We start from the raw sequence: 20,467 nt of genomic DNA, 5'->3' as shown, positions 1-20,467 counted from the left end.
CGGAGGCCAGGGCGCTCGAGCCCGCGCCGGGTGCACAGGCTCCCCGAGATCCAGGCCACGCTCTCCGAGCTGATGACAGAGGGAGCCCGGCAGCCGCTGGGCAGCTGCGCCTCCTGCGCTAGGCGAGCGAGGCAAGGAGCGGTGCCACGAGCAAACCCGACTGGTGGCCGGAGGACCGGAGAGGGAGGAACCCGGGCTGGGTGGGGAACCTGGGACTCCCATGAGGGAGACAGAGGAGGCCTCTGTCTAGACGAGGGGGTCCTGCCAGTGTGTCCTGAGCTCTGGGTCTTGAAGCTGCTGGTGTGTGCTGAGGGCGCCCCCACCCGAAGCCTGGCGCTAAGAGCCCCGATTCAGAGAGAGGAGATTCCTGGATGTGTTTTTTGGTTTTTTGTTTTGTTTTGTTTTGTTTTTTTTCCGGGAGAACTAGATGTGTGGGAGGAACCGGACCATCTTGTATTGGCCCACAATGGCGGGGAGCGGGGAGGATGGCAGGAAAGCGTGGCAGACAACAGGTCAGCTCCCTGTTCCTTTGGGAGGGAGGGAGACAGAGAGAGAGGCAGGCACAGGTTTGCAAGTTGGATCTGCAGGTGCACTCCTGCCAGGGAACCATGGACGCAGCCTGGAAAGGGCCATGGCACCTGTCGCCTGTTCTCTTAACTTTTCACAGGGTACAAAATGTGGGCGAGGAGTTTGGGTGGGCATGTACCCTGAGTGAAGTTAAGAGGACAAGCAACACCACAGCACACACTGGGCTGGCTGGGAACTCTGCGTTGCAGTAGGAGGCATTTCCAGGATCACCAGTGTCACTTCAGGGCAAAGCACTTTTCCACTTTAACCCCATCCCCGACCCCTTCAGCAACAGCTGCCCAGCTGCCTCCCTTCCCCTCCATCCTGTGAACTGAAATTAATCAAGTTTGGCCTGCAGAATGTCTTGATTAGAGACGGGAGTGGAGGGTGAGGGAAGAGGGAGGAGACAGGTCCCAGAGAGGAACGTGGGGTGATGGGGCAGGCAGTCATGGCCAGAGCCTGGCACTTCTCCCATGCCCCCCAACAGCCACTGCTCCTGCTCCACTTTTTTTTGCTCCTGGCTCACCTGGCTGGAAAGGTGGAGCTGGCCCTTTAAGAGGAGCTGTCCAGGCCAGCTGAAGATGGTAGAGTGTGGTCCGGGTCTGGGGCCCTGTCTGGATCTACCCAGGCTCCTCCCTTACCCACCCCCCCAGCTGGGTCCTCCCTAGCTGGCATCTGTGACCTGAACCATGTTGAAAAAAGCAAACAGCAGAACAGCCTGAATCAGCCAGATGCATAGCATGGGCTATCTCCAGACACATAGCATGGGCTATCTCCAGAAAGTGCCCGGAGCCCAAGGCCCTGCTCTGGGCATTCTCTGGGAGACAAGAGACCAGATGAGTCAGCCTCTCTGGGTCCCAGAGGTTGGGATGTGAGGCCCAGTGAGGGTGTGTGTGTGTGTGTGTGTGTGTGTGTGTGTGTGTGTTGGGGGGTAGGGCGGAGGTCTATCCTGGCCTATAACCCTACAGGAAGCCTGCCTGGCCAGGTCTGCCAGTGCCCAGGTGCCCAGTGGGAAATAGGCATCTGGTGAAGCGGCAAAGGCAGTGAGGCCAGGGTGCTGGCCAGGCGTGGGAAGGGCTGAAACTCCACACAGTCTGTGTGTCGAGTCTCTTGGCTACCAGTCAAGGTCAAGCTGGAGGGGACAGGGTCAGGATTGGGACATTTGTTTCTTGGAGTTGACTTGGGCAGCCCTGCCTGCGGCGGGCTTGAGGAGAGTGGAGGGTCCAGGGGCTACCTAGAGGTGGCTGCTGCAGGTGAGGCAGGGGCAATGGGGAGAGGAAGAAGGGGATGGTCTGGGGAGGGGAGACAGGGGGACGTAGGGGTGCTGGGTGACTTCCGGAAGTGCCCCACACTGAGTTGGAGCTGCCTTTGGGACAGTAAGCTGGGAGAGGTCTGTCCAACAGGCTACAGCTCCAGTGACATCAGCCATGCCCCCCCACAAAATGCAACCCCCCCAACAAATACCAAACCCAGCAATAAAGCCTTCAGCAGGACACCTCACCTCTTTCTACCCCTTTCCACCCCTGGGGGGGCGCCGTCCTTCTCCTCACCTATGGAGTCTACCTGCCGCCTGGACAGTTGACCCATCCCCATCCAATGAGAGGGCACTCCAGCAAGCCCTGGGGAGGGAGGACAACTGGGTGAGGCGGGAAGGGCACCCTCAATTTTCTTCTCTGCCTGCAGGATCTGGAACCTGAGGGGACCATTCATTGACATCTTCTAAGGGAACGCAACCCTCTTGAACTTAGGGAAGCCCATCTCCTGTGGCCTGCTGGCCCACCTGGCTAGGGCCCTGCAGTGCCCCCAGAGAAAGCGAGCTCAGTCGAAGCTTGGAGAAGGAGCAGAAGAAGAGCATGCTGACCTGGCTCTCGTTCCTCCTACAACCTGGGGTTGGCGGCAGTTGGAGCAGGACTCCCTCGAGGGGCTTGGTCTGGCCTCCCCCCTGCAGCAAGTCTCTGGTGGCAGGGAGGGGGGGGGGCAGTGTGGAGAGTGGGCGGGCAGCTGATAGCCCGAGACGCTGGCCCAGAGTCCCAGAGGCCAGGGAACAAGGGCCCCATTGTCTTGGCTTCCTCCCGCCCCGGGCACACTGGGCACCGCTGGGCCTGGGACCAGTCTGTCCAGCTCCCAGGCAGCAGCCTCTCGTGGCTTGGTGCCAATTCCCGGCCACCCGGGAGGCAGGGGAGGGGGAGGCCCTGGTGACAGCTTCAATGAGTTCAGTGCACATTCACACTCGGAGCCCAGCTCCTTCTTCCCAAAGTTCCCAGACGGGACTGGATGGCGGACTCAGCAGCTTGGGCTCATACGTACCCGCTGCCCCCTCTTCCTTCTGCCCAGCCCCCACAAGACCGTGAACTCTGCTAGCAGCTCATCTACCACCTCCCCCCAAGTGCCAGCGAGGGGCAACCTGGCCCAGAGGAGGATGAACACAGTGGTAAGCAGAGGCCAGCCACCGCCCCTTTTTGGACTCCTGTCACCACAGCCTGGTGCGGATGCTGGAGGGGTCCTCATGGCACAAGGGACAGGGTGGGCAGTGGCACAGTCTGACTTTTTATTATTATTATTATTATTATTGAAAAGGCAGCCAGAGAGGAGGAGAGACAGAGAGAAGAACTTCCGTCCGGGCCCGACGGCGTGACCTAGCGGCTGAGGTCCTTGCCTTGAACACGCCAGGATCCCATATGGACGCTGGTTCTAATCCCGGCAGCTCCACTTCCCATCCAGCTCCCTGCTTGTGGCCTGGGAAGGCTGTCGAGGACGGCCCAAAGCCTTGGGATCCTGAACCCGTGTGGGATACCCGGAAGAAGTTCCTGGATCCTATCTTTGGATTGGCATAGCATCAGCCGTTGCGCTCACTTGGGGAGTGAATCATCGGACGGAAGATCTTCCTGTCTCTCCTCCTCTCTGTATATCTGCCTTTCCAATGAATAAATAAATCTTAAAAAAAAAAAAAAAAAGAACATCCATCCAATGATTCACTCCCCTAGTGACCGCAACGGCTGGAAGCCAAGCCAATCGGAAGTTCTCCCAATCTCCCACGTGGGTGCAGGGAACCGGATGGGAAGCGGGGCCACCGAGATTAGAACCGGCATCCATATGGGATCCCAGCACGATCAAGGTGAGGATTTTAGCCACTAGGCTATGGCACCAGGCCCACAATTTGACTTATGATTCCTATTTTACAAAGAGGGACAAAGTGAGGCTGTCCAAGGCCACACCCAGTCCCTATTTCCTGCATCCGAGCTGGGCCACCTAGCTGGCTCTGCTGCAGGTCCCCTGGGCTGTCACTTCGTCACAGCCTTCACGACACAGACTCAGCTTGGGGGTGAACCCAGCCTATCATTTTCCCTCTTTATCCCTTACCCACCCCATCTTGAGCCTGGTGGCCCACCCTGCCCTGGGAGCCCACGGGATGCTCCGCTTTGCTCCAGCTTCTGGGCTACATTCAAATGACAAGTGAGAGACAGAGCTAGAGGGGTGTTGCGGAGAACATGGGATCCCTTAATCATCTCTCCTTGAAACACAGGGCCCCCCCTTTTGCATAGCCCCCCCCAGCCCCTCCCTCAGCACCCTGGCTCTCTTTTTCTTTAGTTCCCAACGCAGGGTGTGGGTTGAGGATGAGGGGGACCAAGCTTGATATCTTAGCTGCTCCTCCTTGTGGGAAAGCTTCCCCTCATCCCATAGGAACAAAATAAAACAAACAAAGCCCATGTGTGCTCAGCACATGTTCTGGGAGACATGGCCCTTCCCGCAGGTATGCGGCCGTGGATGTCACCCCTGCTCTCTGGGCATCGGCTGGGCCCTCTGTGGTATGGGTTCCTCCTTCCTCACCCCCGCAGAGTTGGTGTTAAAGGCAGAGGGATAAAAACATAAGACAGGTATGACTACAGTTTTTCTAACAGCAACAATCCATAAACCTGTTGGATCCTGCGACAGAGGGGAAACAGGTTCACTGGCCACGGCCACCACCTTCTTCCTTTCTTTTTTTAAGACTTATCCATTTAAAAAAAAAATAATTTATTTTATTTTTACTGGAAAGTCAGATATACAGAGGAGGTGAGACAAAGAGGAATATCTTCTGTCTGTTGATTCATTCCTCAAGTGGACACAACAGCCAGAGCTGAGCCAATCCGAAGCTAGGAGCCTCTTCTGGGTCTCCCAAGGCTTTTGGGCCATCCTCGGCTGCTTTCCCAGGCCACAGCAGGAAGCTGGATTGGAAGCAGGGCTGCTGGAACCGGCTCCCACATGGGATCCTGACACATACAAGGCGAGAACTTCAGCCACTAGGCTGCCACACTGGGCCCGGCCATCTGCTTTCAAAGTGGCCAGTGACAGCCCTGACCAAAGCTGTCTCCTGTGCATGGTTGCTTGGTGGTCCTGAGGCCCAGGCCATCATTCAATTCCTTTCTGCCTGTATCCCACAGCAGTCTGAAGAAGATCCTGTCAGCACTGGTGGCTGGGGAGACCGTGGCCCTCTGTGTCCAGCTGCCAATGCAGGACATGTGGCACATCGTGCACTAGCTGGGCAGCCAGTACTGAATGCTGAGCTGTTGTTTTCGCTGCCGCCCAGCCTTTGGACACTGCCCCGCCTCTCCCAGCTGCTACTCAATGGCAACTGACTGATGTAAGCCACCACCTGCCAACTCACCAAGGCCAATTCCTGGTGCTGCCCTGGGTGGATTTGAGCAACAACCTGAACATAGCCTCCCTGCCCCAGCCCTTGCTGGTTGATTTGCATAGGCGGCTGGACCTGGAGTACTGAGTACAACGGCTGGACCTGGAGTATTGAGCTTGGGACCACCGCTGCTGCTGCCTCCCCTGGGGCTTTGCAGCTGCAGGGTTGAGGTCTGCGCTCTCAGCCTGCTGTGCCAGGTGACCCGCCACCTGCCTACATGATGAATGCTCTCAAGCCAACAGGACAGTGGAGAGTGAAGACCTAGGAGGATTGCCAGGAGTTAAAGAGACAGAAGAAGAGTGAGCTAGGAGGCTCAGTCCTTCTTTCAGCAGGAACGGTCCCCGCTCCACCTCACCTCTCCTGACACCCACAGGTCAGACCCCAAAATAAAGGCTTCCCCATCTCAGCTTTCCTGCATCGTGAACCTGGTATGTCTGGAAGGTAAGGACTGACCCGCCAGCGGCACCCTGGGCAGTGCCCTGCTGGAGACCAACAGATGCAGGTGTTAGGGGTTATCCGTGTGGCCTGGGGAGTTAGAGGAGAGGGAAGGCAGGATCAGGCTCCTGGGGAGGAAGAAGCTTATCCCCGGGGATGTAGGGACAGCTCAATGTGGAGCAAGCTTCCAGCCCTTCCCAGCCACCAACCCTGGCAGGGGCACTGGTGACAAGGCTGTAGACAGCTGTCCCGTGTCTCCCAGCCTCCCAGCTCCTGTCCACCGGCTTACACGAGCAAAGCCCCAGCAAACTTAAATGGAGACAAGGAGCTGTTCACTGCCCCCAGGGTCCAGCCCTGCCCCTTCTCCCCAGGTACCTAACCAGCTGGTGCGTCTGCAAGGTTAGGAATTGCACCAGTGTCAGAGGCATTCCCCCTCAAGCCCCAGGGGGAGGACCCCCTCCAAGAGCACGCAGGGGCAGGTTGTGGGTGGGCATAGCCAGCAGTGAGGCACTTTGGGGTGCAGCCCAGCACCACGGTCATCCTCACAGCCCTCTTGTAGGAAGCTGGAGCAGAGCTTGACTCAGAAACCAGCAGGGCAGGCCGGAACAGAGATTGAAAATGCCCAGTGTTAGAATGGAGACCCCCTGTTGCATGGAGAGGTCCCAGGGCCATACAGAAGGTGGGGGTCCCCTGGGCCTATGGACTCCAAGGCTCACAGGGGACCATGAGTGGTACACCAACAGACAGGCCTTGGGACAGGAGGCAGCCGAGAGGGGTGAGGGGCAGGATGGTATGGGGCTAGGATCCTGTTTCCACATAGGCTCCACTTATCTACCTCCCTGAGCCAGGTGGTGGAGGCTGTGGGAAAGGAACAAATCACACTCGGACCAGCCCAGACAGAGTTCCAGACTCGTGGAGGTACCTGGCTCGGCTTTTCCCATCTCCCGGGTCCCTCCTCTTGTGCCTTTGTGAAATAGGGCTTGCAGTCCACAGTTCACCTTGCTGTTCCATGGGGTGGGGGTGTTTTCCCTGGGCCCTCTCCTCACTCCCTGCAAAAGGGGATGCCAGTGCGTGGACGGCGGCAAAGCAGAGCACAGAGTGGACATATGGCCTATAGAAAAGAGGGAGGATGGGAAGGCCAGCCTTGGGCTGATAAACACGTGTTGGAGGGATGACCTTCCCTTGCCAAATCCTTTGTTGGACAAATGTCAAGCCTTCTCCTGCCCCCACCCCTCTGCTGTCACCACCCGCCAGTAAAATTTTCAATATCACCAGGCAGAGAGATTAGCTCCTTACCAGGACGGTGCCCACGCTGACGGGTACCCGAGTTGGGTGCTGCAGGCGAGAACCCAGGTGGCCACAGATGGTCAGATGTGTCTCTCTCCCTGTGTGACGCAGGCCCGTATGATGCACCCAACCAAGCTGGGAGCTGACTCTCTGAAAACTGGGGGAGGGTTACCCCACCCTGGGGCAAGGGGGCTTGCAGGTGTGTGCTCACAGCCGGCCCCCTCCTGGGGGCCCTCACGACCCCAGGTGACGTGGCAGTTTTGGGTGAGCTGGGACGCTGAGCTACAGGAAGTGGAGAATTGCGTGTTGTATGGTTTATGCATAAACAGTAGGCGTTTATTTGGCTCTTGGTCAAAGATCGGAGGACGCCTGCAATCTGGTGAGGGCCTCCTTGCTGCGTCACGGGTCATGGTCAAGGCAGAGGGCGTCATGTGCTTGGGAAGGAGCACACGAGAGGGCGAAAGGCATATCTGAACTCTCCCTTCTGTAACAAATTCATCTTTGCAATTCAGTGTCATTCATCCTTGGAGCTAACTGTCTTTTAAATGTCCCACCCCCCAACACCATTACACTGGGGACAGTTTCCAACATGGGAGCTCTGGGGAACGTAACAGCGCAGCGAGCCTCGTGTAGTTCAGTGGGGCCAGAGTTCCAGGGGCAGGAAGAAGCAGGCGGAGAGTATGGTCCTTAGCTAGAGATCTGGTTACACAAAGCTCCCCCTCCTCCAAGCATCCCGTAGCCTGGGGATGACATAAGGTTTGCAAAGTGTCAACTGCCAAGAGAGGGACAGAGGAAGGCCAGGCCATCATGGGTGCCTCCACCCAGGCCTCTCTGTGAATTTCACTTATAGGAGCTGGATATTACTACTTTCCTAGAAACACATTTAATTGGCCTGATGGTTGTATAAGTCTTGTTCTTTCGGCAGGGAGAGTTGGAAGCTGAGCTCTGTGCAGAGTTGATGGTTCTTCATCTGGGAAGCTTAATGTATTCATGTCACTTTGATGTTGGGGAGGGAGGGGCAGTGCCGGGAGTCTGCCCGTCTCGTAATTGCTAGAGATTGCCAACACTTTGCTTGTTAGCACACCTGTCACACACAAGCAGATTTTTTTTTTCATGCTTGCAAGTCCCAGACGCACAGGTGCTCACTAAGCCACTAGCCCTGCTCCAAATTCCCCCAGGGCTGGGAACCTGGCATCCGGTGCCTACTCCTGGAACACTGCCTGCAGAAATGGCCTCATCTTGCCTCGTTGCTTCCTCCCGGCAGAAGACAGCAGAGGCACCAGGTCATGCGCTGGCCTCGATGAGCCCCAAGGGACACCGGGATGTCCCTTTTCCCCTGGGAACACTAAGGTATCATAAGGCGTTCGCAGCTGGGTCTGTCACCTTGGTTTCTGATTCAAACATAATCTGGTGAGGCTCTGACCACACTGCACCCGGCTACCCAGTGAATGGAGCTTTTGTCTGGCCTGCAGCAACAGTCACCCCGGGAGAGGCTGAGCCACCGCTCTGTCCCCTTTTCACTGTGGTTCTTGCCCCAGGCCCGTTGCTTCCTTCACACCGTGAGCTCCTCCCCAATTCTGCTGAATGTTGAATTTCCTCCTGGCCCCCCTCTACCCCGATTCCTTCTCCAAGACTCTGTCCTTGACCTCTTAACTGATCCCACAACTCTGGCTGGCTGCCAGGGTCCCTGTTAGTCCACTTGCCTTGTGTCTTGGCCTGGAAATTCTCATAAGGCCTTCAATGGAGGCAACTGTACAAGTTGCTTTAAAGGCATTTCTCACTTTTCAAGGACCACCTTCCTCCAATGGCTAACGTCCAGTGTCTTCAAAATCACTGTTTTATGTATTTTGTGCTTTGGGGGGGCACGTGAGAGGCACAGCACTCAATGAGGGCTATCATTCCTACTGTGGCCAGTTGCAGAATAAAATTTTAAATGCATTGTCTTTTTATTTTTTGATTTTTATTGGAAACTTGGATACACAGAAAGGAGGAGAGACGGAGAGGAAGATCTTCTGTCCATTGACTCACTCCCCAAATGGCTGCAGTGGTCGAAGCTGGGCTGACCCAAAGCCAGGGACCAGGAGCTTCTTGATGGGTTTCCAGGTGGTTACAGGGGCCCAAGGACTTGGGTCATCCTCTGCTGCTTTCCCAGGCACATTAGTAAGGGAGCTGGCTTGAAAGCGGAGTGGCTGGAGGCCTAGCAGCTAAAGTCCTTGCCTGGCATGCACTGGGATCCCATATGAGCGCCGGTTCTAATCCCGGCAGCTACACTTCCCATCCAGCTCCCTGCTTGTGGCCTGGGAAAGCAGTTGAGGACGGCCCAAAGCCTTGGGACCCTACACCCATATGGGAGAACCAGAGGAAGTTCCTGGATCCTGGCTTTGGATCGGCACAGCACTGGCCATTGCAGTCATTTGGGGAGTGAGTCATCAGACAGAAGATCTTCCTCTCTGTCTCTCCTCCTCTCTGTATATCTGCCTTTCCAATAAAAATAAACAAATCTTAAAATATATATATATATAGGCAGACTACCAATGACTGTCAGGTACCAAAGAAAATCTGTAATGGGAAAGACTAAATGACAAATCAAAGAGCAGAAAAACATGCAGGAGGTAACAGGTACAATAGAGAGGACTTAAAATCCTAGAGAGACTTTGAGATCATGGAATAAGAGTAGCATCCGAGAATCCACTTGGTGCAGGAGAATCAAGACAAGAAAATGATAGGGAAGGGAGGAAAAGATAAGAAACACACACGTCCCAAGTCCAGCATCTGGGTAATAGGAATTCCAGAATAACCAAAAGGAGGAAATCATTAGCAACAAGGTTCCTGGTCAGGCAGCATGAGAGCTCCACGGGCGCCCGGCACAACACACGGCGACAGACTTCAAGTCTCACACAGGGCTGGCTAACGTTACAGGGGTAAGGTCTAAGCTTACAACATCCCGTGTTCAAGTCTTGGCTCTTCCACTTCTGATCCAGCTCTCTACTAACACGCCTGGGAAAGCAGCACCGGCCGTTGCGCTCACTTGTGGAGTGAATTATCGGACGGAAGATCTTCCTCCCTGTCTCTCCTCCTCTCTGTATAGCTGACTTTCCAATAAAAATAAATAAATCTTAAAAAAAAAAAAAAGAAAGAAAAATGCATCCCCATCCCCCATGCCTCCTCTCTCTCCAGCAGGTCCTTCCCAAGAAAGGAATGGGAGCATCTCAGGAAATGTGCAGGGAGAGCCGCTGACAATGGCCGGGAAGGGGCAAGACCAGTCTGGATGGGAGCCGGCTAAGAATCGCTGACAACACGGATGATGTGTTGGTCTTTAGATGAGTTGGGGCTTGACCTAGTGACAAGTAAGAAAACTAAGCCAAGAAAAATATAGGAGGATTATGACTTCTGGGGAAGAGAAAGGCCCACAGTAATCTGGTCTACTAGGTGGGTCAGTGGTGACTCGAAGACCCAGTGACTATGGCAGAACCAGAATGACAACCAGGGAGATGGGAGGCGCATGCGTGGTGGGTGGAAGAGTTCAAGATATGAAACAGCAAGGAGTGGCCATGCAGCTGCAGGGGGGGAGCGAAAGGGACTTATCTCCTTCGCCCACCTCTAAGATTTCCCTTTTTTTCCCTTAAAGATTTATTTTTATTGGAAAGTCAGATATACAGAGAGGAGACAGAGAAACATCTTCCATTAGTTGATTCACTCCCTAAGTGGCTACAACAGCCAGAGCTGCACCAATCCTAAGCCAGGAGCCTCTTCCAGGGCTCTCATGCGAGTGCAGGGTCCCAAAGCTTTGGGCTGTCCTCTGCTGCTTTCCCAGGCCACCAGCAGGGAGCCAGATGGGAAGCGGAGCAGCCAGCAGGGCTGAATCAAACTGAGGCCAGCTGTCCAGGAGTTCAGACCATCACCCTCTGTCTCCCAGCAGGCATTAGCAGGAAGCTGGCTCAGAAGTGGCAAAGCTGGGACTTGAACTGGCCCTCCAGGATCTGGGCTGAATTCCATTAAGTCAGCGATTCAGCCCAAGGGTACAAATCAGTATTACGAAGCGTAAAGTGTCAGTGCAAAGCCAGCTCTGATTAGAGCTCCAGCTGTGCCAAGTGCTTGGGACCCTGCTACCCGCACGAGGTCCCAGTGGAGTTCTAGGTTCCTGGCTTCAGCTGACCAAGCCCAGGTCACTGTGGCCATCTGGGTAGCGAGCCAGCTGATGGAAGATCTAGCTCTCTCTCTCTCTCTCTCTCTCTCTCCCTCCCTGTGTAACTGACTTTCAAAGACCCCAGCAGGGAAGAGGGAAAGCAGTCCGTTAAGGTTGCTGGCGGGGAGCCCAGCTTCTCCCTGAAAAACCCCACTGCCTAGGGGGCTCCGTGTGCACAGTTCTCCCTTGCACTTGAGAGCCAGTCAAGGCCCTAAATGACGGTCTCTGAGGGAGCCATCACAGCTCCCAGGGCCGGTGACAGCAGGAAGCTGGAGCGAGGGGCCAGCTATCAACCCCTGCTTTACTCTGGTTTGAGACTTTTTTTTAAAAGATTTATTTTTATTATTATTTTTTTTTATTGGAAAGGTGGATATACAGAGAGGAGAGACAGAGAGGAAGATCCTCTGTCCGATGATTCACTCCCCAAGTGAGCGCAACGGCCGATGCTATGCCGATCCGAAGCCAGGAGCCTCTTCCGGGTCTCCCACGCGGGTGCAGGGTCCCAAAGCTTTGGTCCTCAACTGCTTTCCCAGGCCACAGGCAGGGAGCTGGAAGGGAAGCGGGGCTGCCGGGATTAGAACCGGCGCCCATATGGGATCCCGGGCGTGCAAGGTGAGGACCTTAACCACTTGCGCCACCGCGCCGGGCCCTGGTTTGTGACTTTCGTGAGGATCCGTTCCCTAACTCACAGGGAACAGAGGAGCCCCCAATCACTTCCTAATGTGACTGCTCTATACACTGCACCATTGGTTTGGGATGTCTGGACTAAAGATCACTCCACTTACTTCATATACTGTCTCTCCTCTCTGATTTTCTGATAAAAATGAATAAATCTTTAAAAAAAAAAAATCAAAACAAAGTGCCATGCCAGACACATCCCAGCCTGCGGGCTTCTTATTCTTTTTTAAAGACTTACTTATTCTTATTGGAAAGTCAGATATACAGAGTGGAAGATCTTCCATCTGCTGATTCACTCCTCAAGTGGCTACAACAGCCAGAGCTGCGCCAATCCTAAGCCAGGAGCCAGAAGCTTCTGGGTCTCCCACGCAGGCACAGGGTCCCAAGGCTCTGGGCCATCCTCGACTGCTTTCCCAGGCCACCAGCAGGGAGCTGGATGGGAAGTGGAACAGCCAGGACATGAACTGGTGCCCATATGGGATCCTGGTACATGCAAGGCAAGGACTCCAGCCACCAGGCTACCGCACTGGGCCCAGCCTGTGAGTTTCTTTGTGAAGTTTTTCCTGAGGTGAACTCTTCTGGTTCTAATCAGTGGCTGTCCAGGAGGGGTAGCTAAAACACCCATTGGCAGGGGGCCTGGCATCGCCCAGAGCAGCTCCCATGGTACCGATGTTGAACTGGTTGCCAAAGCAAACTCCAAATGAACGCACAGTCCTTTAAAAAAAAGAAACCACACACAGAAAAAACCAAACAACCGGATTTATTTAGTTTCAAACTTCCCCTGATCTAAAGAGAAAGATGCTGAAAGGAAACCCAGAACACACACACTCGAGCACCCACCCCTGAACCCAGATGACCTGGACGAAAACAAAGGCCAAAGTTCTGTTCAGCAGGGAGTTATCTTCGCTTCTGGAAGATGTTTCCACGGCCCATGCCACGGCCTCTTCCTCTTGCGGCCACTGAAAGGGAGGAGGAGAAGGGCTGAGGCCGGGGGAGTCTAGGCCCTGGGACATGGGTGCTGGAAGGGGACCTGCACCTTCTGGTGCCAGAGGGTGGGACACCAGGCAGAGGGCAAAGGTGGCCTCAGGATTATAAGGAAGGCATACCCCCAGGCTGAGCTAACAAAACAGGCCTGAACACAGACACGCCTAATTCCCTTTGTGAATTCTGAATTCACATCCGCTGAATTCGGGTGTGTGTGTGTGTGGGGGGAGGGTCTTACTGTTCTTTTGAGTGTTTCGCCAATTAAGAAATATTTCATAACAGCACAAGCCAGAAAAAAAATCCTTCTCACCCAGAGGCTACGGTGAGGCAGTAGCTTGCTGCGACCTGCTGGTTCTCAGAGGGCCCAGGCACAAGTCAGCAGCAGGTTTGGGCCATTCAATGCCAAGTGTCATTGTGTGCACAGCCACAGGGCTAGGAGCACACTGCCACTAGCTGTCCTGAGAACACATTCTGCAAAGGGGAAGTCTTCTAGAAGTTCATTTTAGGAGAACTTGTCATGTAAGACTCATGTGGAGGTGGGAGAAGCCCTGACTGGTGAGGTAAACCAAACAGCAGGCCTGCAGGACCTCCCAGGGCAGTGGGTGTGGAGATGGCTGAGGTCAGGATCCACCCATGCCTTCTTTTAACCCCATGAGGCGAGCCTGTATTTGGACACCAGCACAAGGGAACACCTACCCTGGGCCTTGAGAATGGCAGCTTTCCCTCGGCCGGCCCCTGAGCCTTGGTTCTTGTTTTTCATGCTCTTCAACATGGGTGCATTTTTCAGCATGTCGGGCAAAATCAGAAAGCGGATCTTACTGCCACGGATGTACACCTGCTCCAGCTGCGCCACGCGGCCATCTCTGTAGGTGACTGTGATGTTGGACATCTGCAAAGGAATCACCAGGCCATCAGTCAGGGTCATCTGCACCAGAGGAGGATGGGCGCACACCGGGGCAAGTCCAGAAAGGCAGAAGCCAGGCAGGGTGTGACGTTCATACAGTGGCTGGCGCTTGCTGTGCACATGCTAGGGATCGCATGAGTCTCCTCACACCAGCAGTCCTCCCAATCCCTAGAGACTGGGACCAGCTGGCCTGGGGGAGAACCCTCCCCAGTGAGAAGGTGTCCGCTGTAAACGCCTGCACAACCTGTATCCTCCCCATCACCTCTGCTTTGGTGCTCAGACCACAGAGGCGCCCCAAAGGCCGCACGTGCTGCTGACCTCCCAGAGTGCACGCCTTAGAAGTCGAGTGGCTAGGGATTAAGAAATAGGGGTTACACTGCCTGCCCAAGAGGTCCGGAATACCAGGGAGGTGTGAAGTAGCCAGTAGCAGAATCATGTGGCTGGGGCTGAGGGTACCAGGCGTATTTGTGCAGAGGGTTGGCAGGGGTAAGTTGCACCTAGGGAAGGTGAGTAAGGCCACATGGGCAGACTGCGGGATGGACTGAGAAGCCGACAGATGAGAGCGGCCAGGGACCTGCCTGGCACGGAGAGCTGGCACAAATCTGCCAGTGCCAACCTCAACAGACACATTTACCAGAAAAGGTAGCTTATCTGATGAGTCTTCTGGATAGAAATGACCAGGAGATGCCATGGAGGGGTGACCGGGCCCCACATCTCCATAATCCTGCCGCAGGCCCTGCAGCCAGCTTCACAGGTATACCTCTACTAGGCAGAGCCATGGGACCCCGCATCCACGTGGGAGACCTGGAAGAGGCTCCTCGTTCCTGATCGCTCAACGCTGCCTCTTGCAGCCACTTGGAGAGCAAATTAGCAGATGGAGGATCTTTCTATCTCTCCTTCTCTCTGTATATCTGACTTTCCAATAAAAATAAATGAATTAAAACAAAAAACAAAAACTATGAAATGTCCAAGCACTCGAACCGTGGCCACAGAGGTGAGGGCACCCTCAGGCTTCTGGGAAACCACTGAGGAACTTCCAGACCCTTTTCAAAGTAGATTCCCAATAAAATCTACAGCCTGAAAACTTCTGCCCCAAGGCCACTAAAAATGTCAATAAAATAAAAATAAAACCTAGGTGCTTATTACTCCTCACTTTAAAATCTCCTTTCACGATTCTAGTATGTTACTAAATACTTGATGAGAAACAATGGCTGCAATGGCTGGAAGAAGCCAGGAGCCGGAACTCCGCCAGGTCTCCCATGTGGGTAGCAGGTACCACCTTCCGCTACCTTCTAAGGAGTATTGGCAGGAAGCTGGGAAAGAAGTGGAGTACTGGACTCACCACCATGCCTATGGCACCACAGATGGCACTAGCTCTCAAATGGTCTTTCTTAAACACCTGATTTTATTTTTTTAAAAAATATTTATTGGGCCCTTGCACGCCCAGGATCCCATATGGGCGCTGGTTCTATCCCGGCAGCCCCGCTTCCCATCCAGCTCCCTGCCTGTGGCCCGGGAAAGCAGTCAAGGACGGCCCAAAGCTTTGGGACCCTGCACCCGCGTGGGAGACCCGGAAGAGGCTCCTGGCTTCGGATCGGCATAGCATCAGCTGTTGCACTCACTTGGGGAGTGAATCATCGGACGGAAGATCTTCCTCTCTGTCTCTCCTCTCTGTATATCCGCCTTTCCAATAAAAAAAAATAATAAAAATAAATCTTTAATAAAAAAAATATTTATTACAAAGTCACATATACAGAGAGGAGAGACAGAGAGGAAGATCTTCCGTCCGATGATTTACTTCCCAAGTGACCACAATGGCTGGTGCTGCACTGATCTGAAGCCATAAACCAGGAACTTCTTCTAGGTCTCCCACACGGGTGCAGGGTCCCAAGGCATTGGGCCATTCTCCACTGCTTTCCCAGGCCACAAGCAGGGAGCTGGATGGGAAGTGCGGCTATTGGGATTAGAACCACGTCCATATGGGATCCCGGGACATGCAGGCAAGGATTTTAGCTGTTAGGCTTCCACGCTGGCCCGGCTTCTTAGTTTTGACATTTAAGGACAAAATGCTTCAGGCCCGTGGAGAGTACATGCGACCCCAAACAGAAGCCTCCCTGTAGTGTGTATGTGTAGGCTATTGTTCTTTTTCCTGTTCTGCTCTTTCTTTTCCTTTCTTGCTTTTTAAGAGTTTGCCTAATTAAAAACAGAGTAATGGTGGGAGCAGCAGAGTGATCTTCAATCTTCTGGCTTACTTTGCAAATGTACACAGTGAAGGCAAGACCGGGTCAAAGCCAGGAACCCAGAATTCCACATTGGTGTCCCACGCAATTGGGCCATCACTGGCTGCCTTCTCCGGCACATAACAAGGAGCTGGATCAGACGCTGAGCAGCTGGACCTCAGCGTGGCACACACAAGTGCTGGTAGCTGAACCTACTGTGCCATAGCGCCAGGGTCTATGCACTTTGCACCACACTGGCTGTGTCTCCCAGAGCCCGAGGGTGGCTGGGCAAGCACCCGCCCACTACAGAGAGGAGGTCTGCAGCCCTGAAGCCTAGCTAATTGCTCAGCCACATTACTCAGGTGAACACACACACACACACACGCTAAAGCATCACTTACTGAGGGCCCTGCACCACTTACTGAGGGCCTTAGCACCACAAGCTAAGCTGTCACCTGCCAGACCGGCAACCCCCATCGGAGTGCCAGTTCAAGTCCCAGCTGCTCCACTTCCCATCCAGCTCCCTTCTTATTCACCTGGAAAAGCAGAGGATGACGGCCGAGTGCTCGGGCCGCTGTCACCTACATGGGAGACTTTCATGGAGCTCCAGGTTTCTGGCTTGGGCCTGCCCCAGTCACTGCTATCGCCACCATTTTGGGGGAGTGAACCCGTGAATGGAAGATCTCTGTGTTACCACCTCCTTCAAATAAATAAGCACATCATTTTATGTTTGAAATAAAAACAACCACTATCCCCAACTTCTGCAGTCTATTCACTGAATTCAAATGTTTCCAATCTGATGAGGCCACCCAGGTCAGAGAACTGGATCTAGGAGAGCAGCATGTCACGCAGGCCCCGGGGTACCCTGGGCAGGCCCTTGAGAACAAAGCTGACCACCTGCCAGGGCCTCCTGCTGCAGAATACACACACAACCCACACCACAGCACTCGTCCCTGCACCACCAGCAGCTAAGAGCTGGCTGTCTCCCGCCATGCCAGAACCTGGGCTGAGTAACCCGACGGGAAGATGGACGGGAACGGGTACAAAGACTCGCAGTCAGGACACCTGACTGGGCCGATGCACCTCAACCCTCACACTTCTGGTGTTCTCTGGGAAACCCTCGGAGATGCCGTATCTAGAACACTTTAGGGTACACAGGGCAGTGAGCTATAGTGAGCACAGAACCTGCTGGAAAAATTTTGAGTTGGTTTGGCCCAATGCTGCTCAGAGATCTCAACAGAGAAGTGGCCGAGTCTGGAAGCCCCCAAAGCGTCCTGAGGCCACATTCTTCCCAGGGAGCCAGGAGACACACAAGGGCTAGGCCATGCTCCTCTAAGACACACACAGTGTGGCTTCAGGCGTAACCCTCCTTGCACTACCATCAAACTGCGCCACCCCAACACCCTGCAAACCCTCCAGCCCACCCGTTCTCTCATCTGAATTCTGTCATCCACTGTACCTCTCAGCACTGCCATCTCGGGGCACCTATAACATCACTGCTGTCTTACAGAGGAAATTCATGTGATTATCACACGAAAGGTCACGTAATCAGGGTTCAAACTCACACCTCCCTGAATTCAAAACGCAAGTGCTCAATTTATTTGCTCTCCGTGATTTATAATTTATGGGCCAGGCGCGATGGCCTAGTGGCTAATTCTGACATTGCCCGTACCAGGATCCCATATGGGCACTGGTTCTAATCCCAGCTGTTCCACTTCCCATCCAGCTCTCTGCCTGTGGTCTGGGAAAGTAGCAAAGGATGGTCCAAAGCCTTGGGACCCTGCACCCGCAATGGAGACCTAGAAGAAGCTTCTGGCTCCTGGCTTCGGATCAGCTCAGCCCTAGCCATTATGGACACCTGGGAAGTGAACCAGCGGGTGGAAGAGCTTTCTCTCTCTCCTTCTTTCTATAAATCTGCCTTATCAATATTTTTTAATGCCTTATCAATAAAAACAAACCTTTAGGTATTTACAAAAAAAAAAGGGGGTTGGATCAGGAACCAAGAACAAAGCTCAGGCTCTTAACCAGCGGTGTGAAGAACAAAGCGTGCCATGCACTAGCACTGTGGTGCAGCCTTCTGTGTCGGAGGCAGCCCTGCCCGTGCCCTGGCCGCTCTGCTTCTGAAGGCAGTGCAAGAGGGTCCGAGCGCGTGGGCCCCTGCCACCCACAGGGGAGAGCTGCCTGGCTCTGACTTGGCCCAGCCCTGGTGCTGCCAGCATCTGGGGGAATGAAACTGCAGATGAAAGACCTCACTCTCTCTTGCCCTTCCGATAATTAAATTTTGGGGGGCAAAGGGGAAAGCAGGCTGGCATACTTTGCAAAGACAAAGACAAGCTGCCGACAACAACCTGAATAACACCTTGAGAAAGCAGCCTGGCCGTTTATCAGCAGAACGCCAGCCAGTAGCCGAGTCCCAGAATCTCCCTCCCCCTTGCTTTCAGGGTGCTTGCCTTCATCGCTGACCAGTGACCCCGCTGGGGGGCTATGATGACCAAACAGGACTCCTCCTCCTCCCAGGAAGGGAACCCACAGGCACGGCGTGTGAGGGGACGGGCAAGGTGTGTGAGGGGATGGTTCTACCAACTGCCAAGTATGCAGGAGCCCGGGGGAGAGGGGTGGACAACACGAACGGTAGTGAACTGGCCGCAATGTGGGGAAGAAGCCAAAAGACCCATGATATTCCAAACCTTCAACAGTTTTTCTGCAACCCTCCCCCCGCCAACCCCTTCATTCGTCTAATTTGTGTCTGCGAGACCCCAGAGCTTGGGACAGCGCCTGGAACACACAAGGTGCCCCGGCGAACAGCTACTAAACACATGGAAATCATGTCAGCCGCCTGCGCGCAGAGCAGGTTACCTGGCAGTTCATGTTGTCCTCGGCTTCGATGAGCTTCCCGCGGTACACTTCCCCGGTGTTAGTCTCGCAGGTCACGATGTGGCCCTCGGCCTCGTGCAGGACTTTAATTGGCACACCAATAGACATCCTGGCAGCAGGAAGGGTCCTGTGGCGAGAGATGCAACAGTGAGCTACCCTGTAGAGCCGGCAGGCAGCACGGGTGTGTGTGTGCGCGCGTTCATCCGCCCCAGCGACTGGACCCCATCCGGCACAGTGCTGTTTTCTCCATGGAAGAGTAGCAGCTCAGCTCCTGGCCTGCAGGAACCTTTCCAACACACGGAAAAGGTGAAGAAGGGGAAGGGTAGTGTGCTGGACAGAGGGCAAGTTAAAGAAATGTGGGGCCGGCGCAGTGGCACTGCACGCTAACTCTTTGCATCAAGGCACCAGGATCCCATATGGGCAATGGTTTGTGTGCCAGCTGCTCCACTTCCCACCCAGCTCCCTGCCTGGGGCCTGGGAAATCAGCAGAAGACTGCACCAAGTCCGTGAGCCTCTGCACCCACGTGGGACACCCAGAGGAAGCTCCTGGCTTTCTCCGTTTCAACCTGGTCAAGCCCTTGCCATTGTGGCCACCGGGGAGTGAACCAGCGCATGGAAGATCTGTGTCTCTCCTCTACCTTTCAAATAAATAAATCAACCTTAAGAGGAAAAAAAAAAATGACATAGTTCAGCTGACCACTGTTCACAGGCACTCCCTAAAAAAAAAAAATTTTTTTTAAATGAAAATGAGAAAACTAGCTCCTCCATTACAACAGCCACACGCCGCAGGTGGCTGGTGGATGGCGCAGCTCTAAACCCAAAGGCCTCGGACACGACCAGCCTGGGTGCGATCAGGGCCCGGACAGGCTCGCTCGGTGAGAGCCCCGGGGCCGCAGCCGGGACGAGCGCCGAGGCTCAGGGGCGCCCAGAGGGGTGCTGGCCGGGGCTCCCCGCACACTGCCTGCCCCAGCCCTGCACGAGCGCCTCGCCGCCGCTCGCCCGGCCCCTGCTCACCGCCTCGTGCCCCTGCTTCCTTCACTTCAGGACGCGGCCGGAACAACCGCGCAGCACCAGGCAGGCGTGGGACGCGCGAATGGCGGACCCCGAACTCCCACAAGGCCGCGCGTTCCCAAAATGCCGCGCGCGCCAGGACCGCCCCCTCCCCGCCTTCGTCTCCGCTTCCTTTTTCACTCCGCCGACTGGGAAACGGCCACCCAGTGACAACAGTTCCGTAGCCGAGGACGGGGGCTCAAAGGGCCGGCCGGAAACACCGGCTGAGTGGGGCGGGCGGCTGGGCGACGAGGTGGGCGTCCTCGGAGCGGGGACAGCAGGAGGTGGGAGGGAGGACCCGCAGCGGCCCTCGCACAACGTCATCGCACACGCGTCAGGAGGAGGAGCAGGGCTGCGCAATTGTGGGGCGGGACCAGGGCTTTACACCTGCAGCCGCTCAAGGGGCGGGGCCCGGCAGAGGCGGGGCTCGCTGAAGGACAGCTTGGGGAGCCAATGATAGCGATAGTCTAGGCTTTTAGGGCGGAACTCAGAAAGGGGACGGAGATTCCAAGGATGGAAAGGCCGGCTCGTCGGCGGGACGCTGACGTCAGGGAACGGGGCGGAGCTAACTAGAAACCGAGTCTGTGAATGGCCAGGACGGGCTTCCATCC

General features: G+C 54.9%; 1 protein-coding gene across 2 annotated transcripts; it reads right to left on the bottom strand.

Moving 5' to 3' along the window:
* Positions 1 to 12,567: 12,567 nt before the first annotated feature.
* SNRPD3 (small nuclear ribonucleoprotein D3 polypeptide) lies at positions 12,568 to 20,053 on the bottom strand. Of its 2 annotated transcripts, none has more exons than XM_041003853.1 (4): positions 19,837 to 20,053; positions 18,789 to 18,933; positions 13,506 to 13,698; positions 12,568 to 12,784 (listed from the first exon to the last, which is right to left on the bottom strand). In XM_041003853.1, the coding sequence occupies exons 2-4, from the start codon at positions 18,912 to 18,914 to the stop codon at positions 12,723 to 12,725; spliced, it is 381 nt and encodes a 126-aa protein (XP_040859787.1). In that variant the 5' UTR covers positions 18,915 to 18,933; positions 19,837 to 20,053; the 3' UTR covers positions 12,568 to 12,722. The 2 variants fall into 2 exon arrangements, with proteins under 2 accessions (XP_040859787.1, XP_040859786.1); XM_041003852.1 differs by having other exon boundaries at positions 19,821 to 20,051.
* Positions 20,054 to 20,467: the final 414 nt, after the last annotated feature.

Source organism: Ochotona curzoniae, unplaced genomic scaffold, assembly GCF_017591425.1.
Source record: "Ochotona curzoniae isolate NIBS_2020 unplaced genomic scaffold, NIBS_Ocur_1.0 scaffold_274, whole genome shotgun sequence".
NCBI classification, from domain to species: domain Eukaryota; kingdom Metazoa; phylum Chordata; class Mammalia; order Lagomorpha; family Ochotonidae; genus Ochotona; species Ochotona curzoniae.
This window is presented reverse-complemented; position numbering and strand designations above follow the sequence as displayed.

Coding starts and splice junctions, on each gene's coding strand:
- SNRPD3 (XM_041003853.1), bottom strand. CDS start 18,914: ATGTCTATTGGTGTGCCAATTAAAGTCCTGCACGAGGCCGAGGGCCAC. Junction 13,699..18,788: donor AGGACAACATGAACTGCCAG/GTAACCTGCTCT, acceptor ATTCCTTTGCAG/ATGTCCAACATCACAGTCAC. Junction 12,785..13,505: donor TGCCATTCTCAAGGCCCAGG/GTAGGTGTTCCC, acceptor CCTCCCTTTCAG/TGGCCGCAAGAGGAAGAGGC.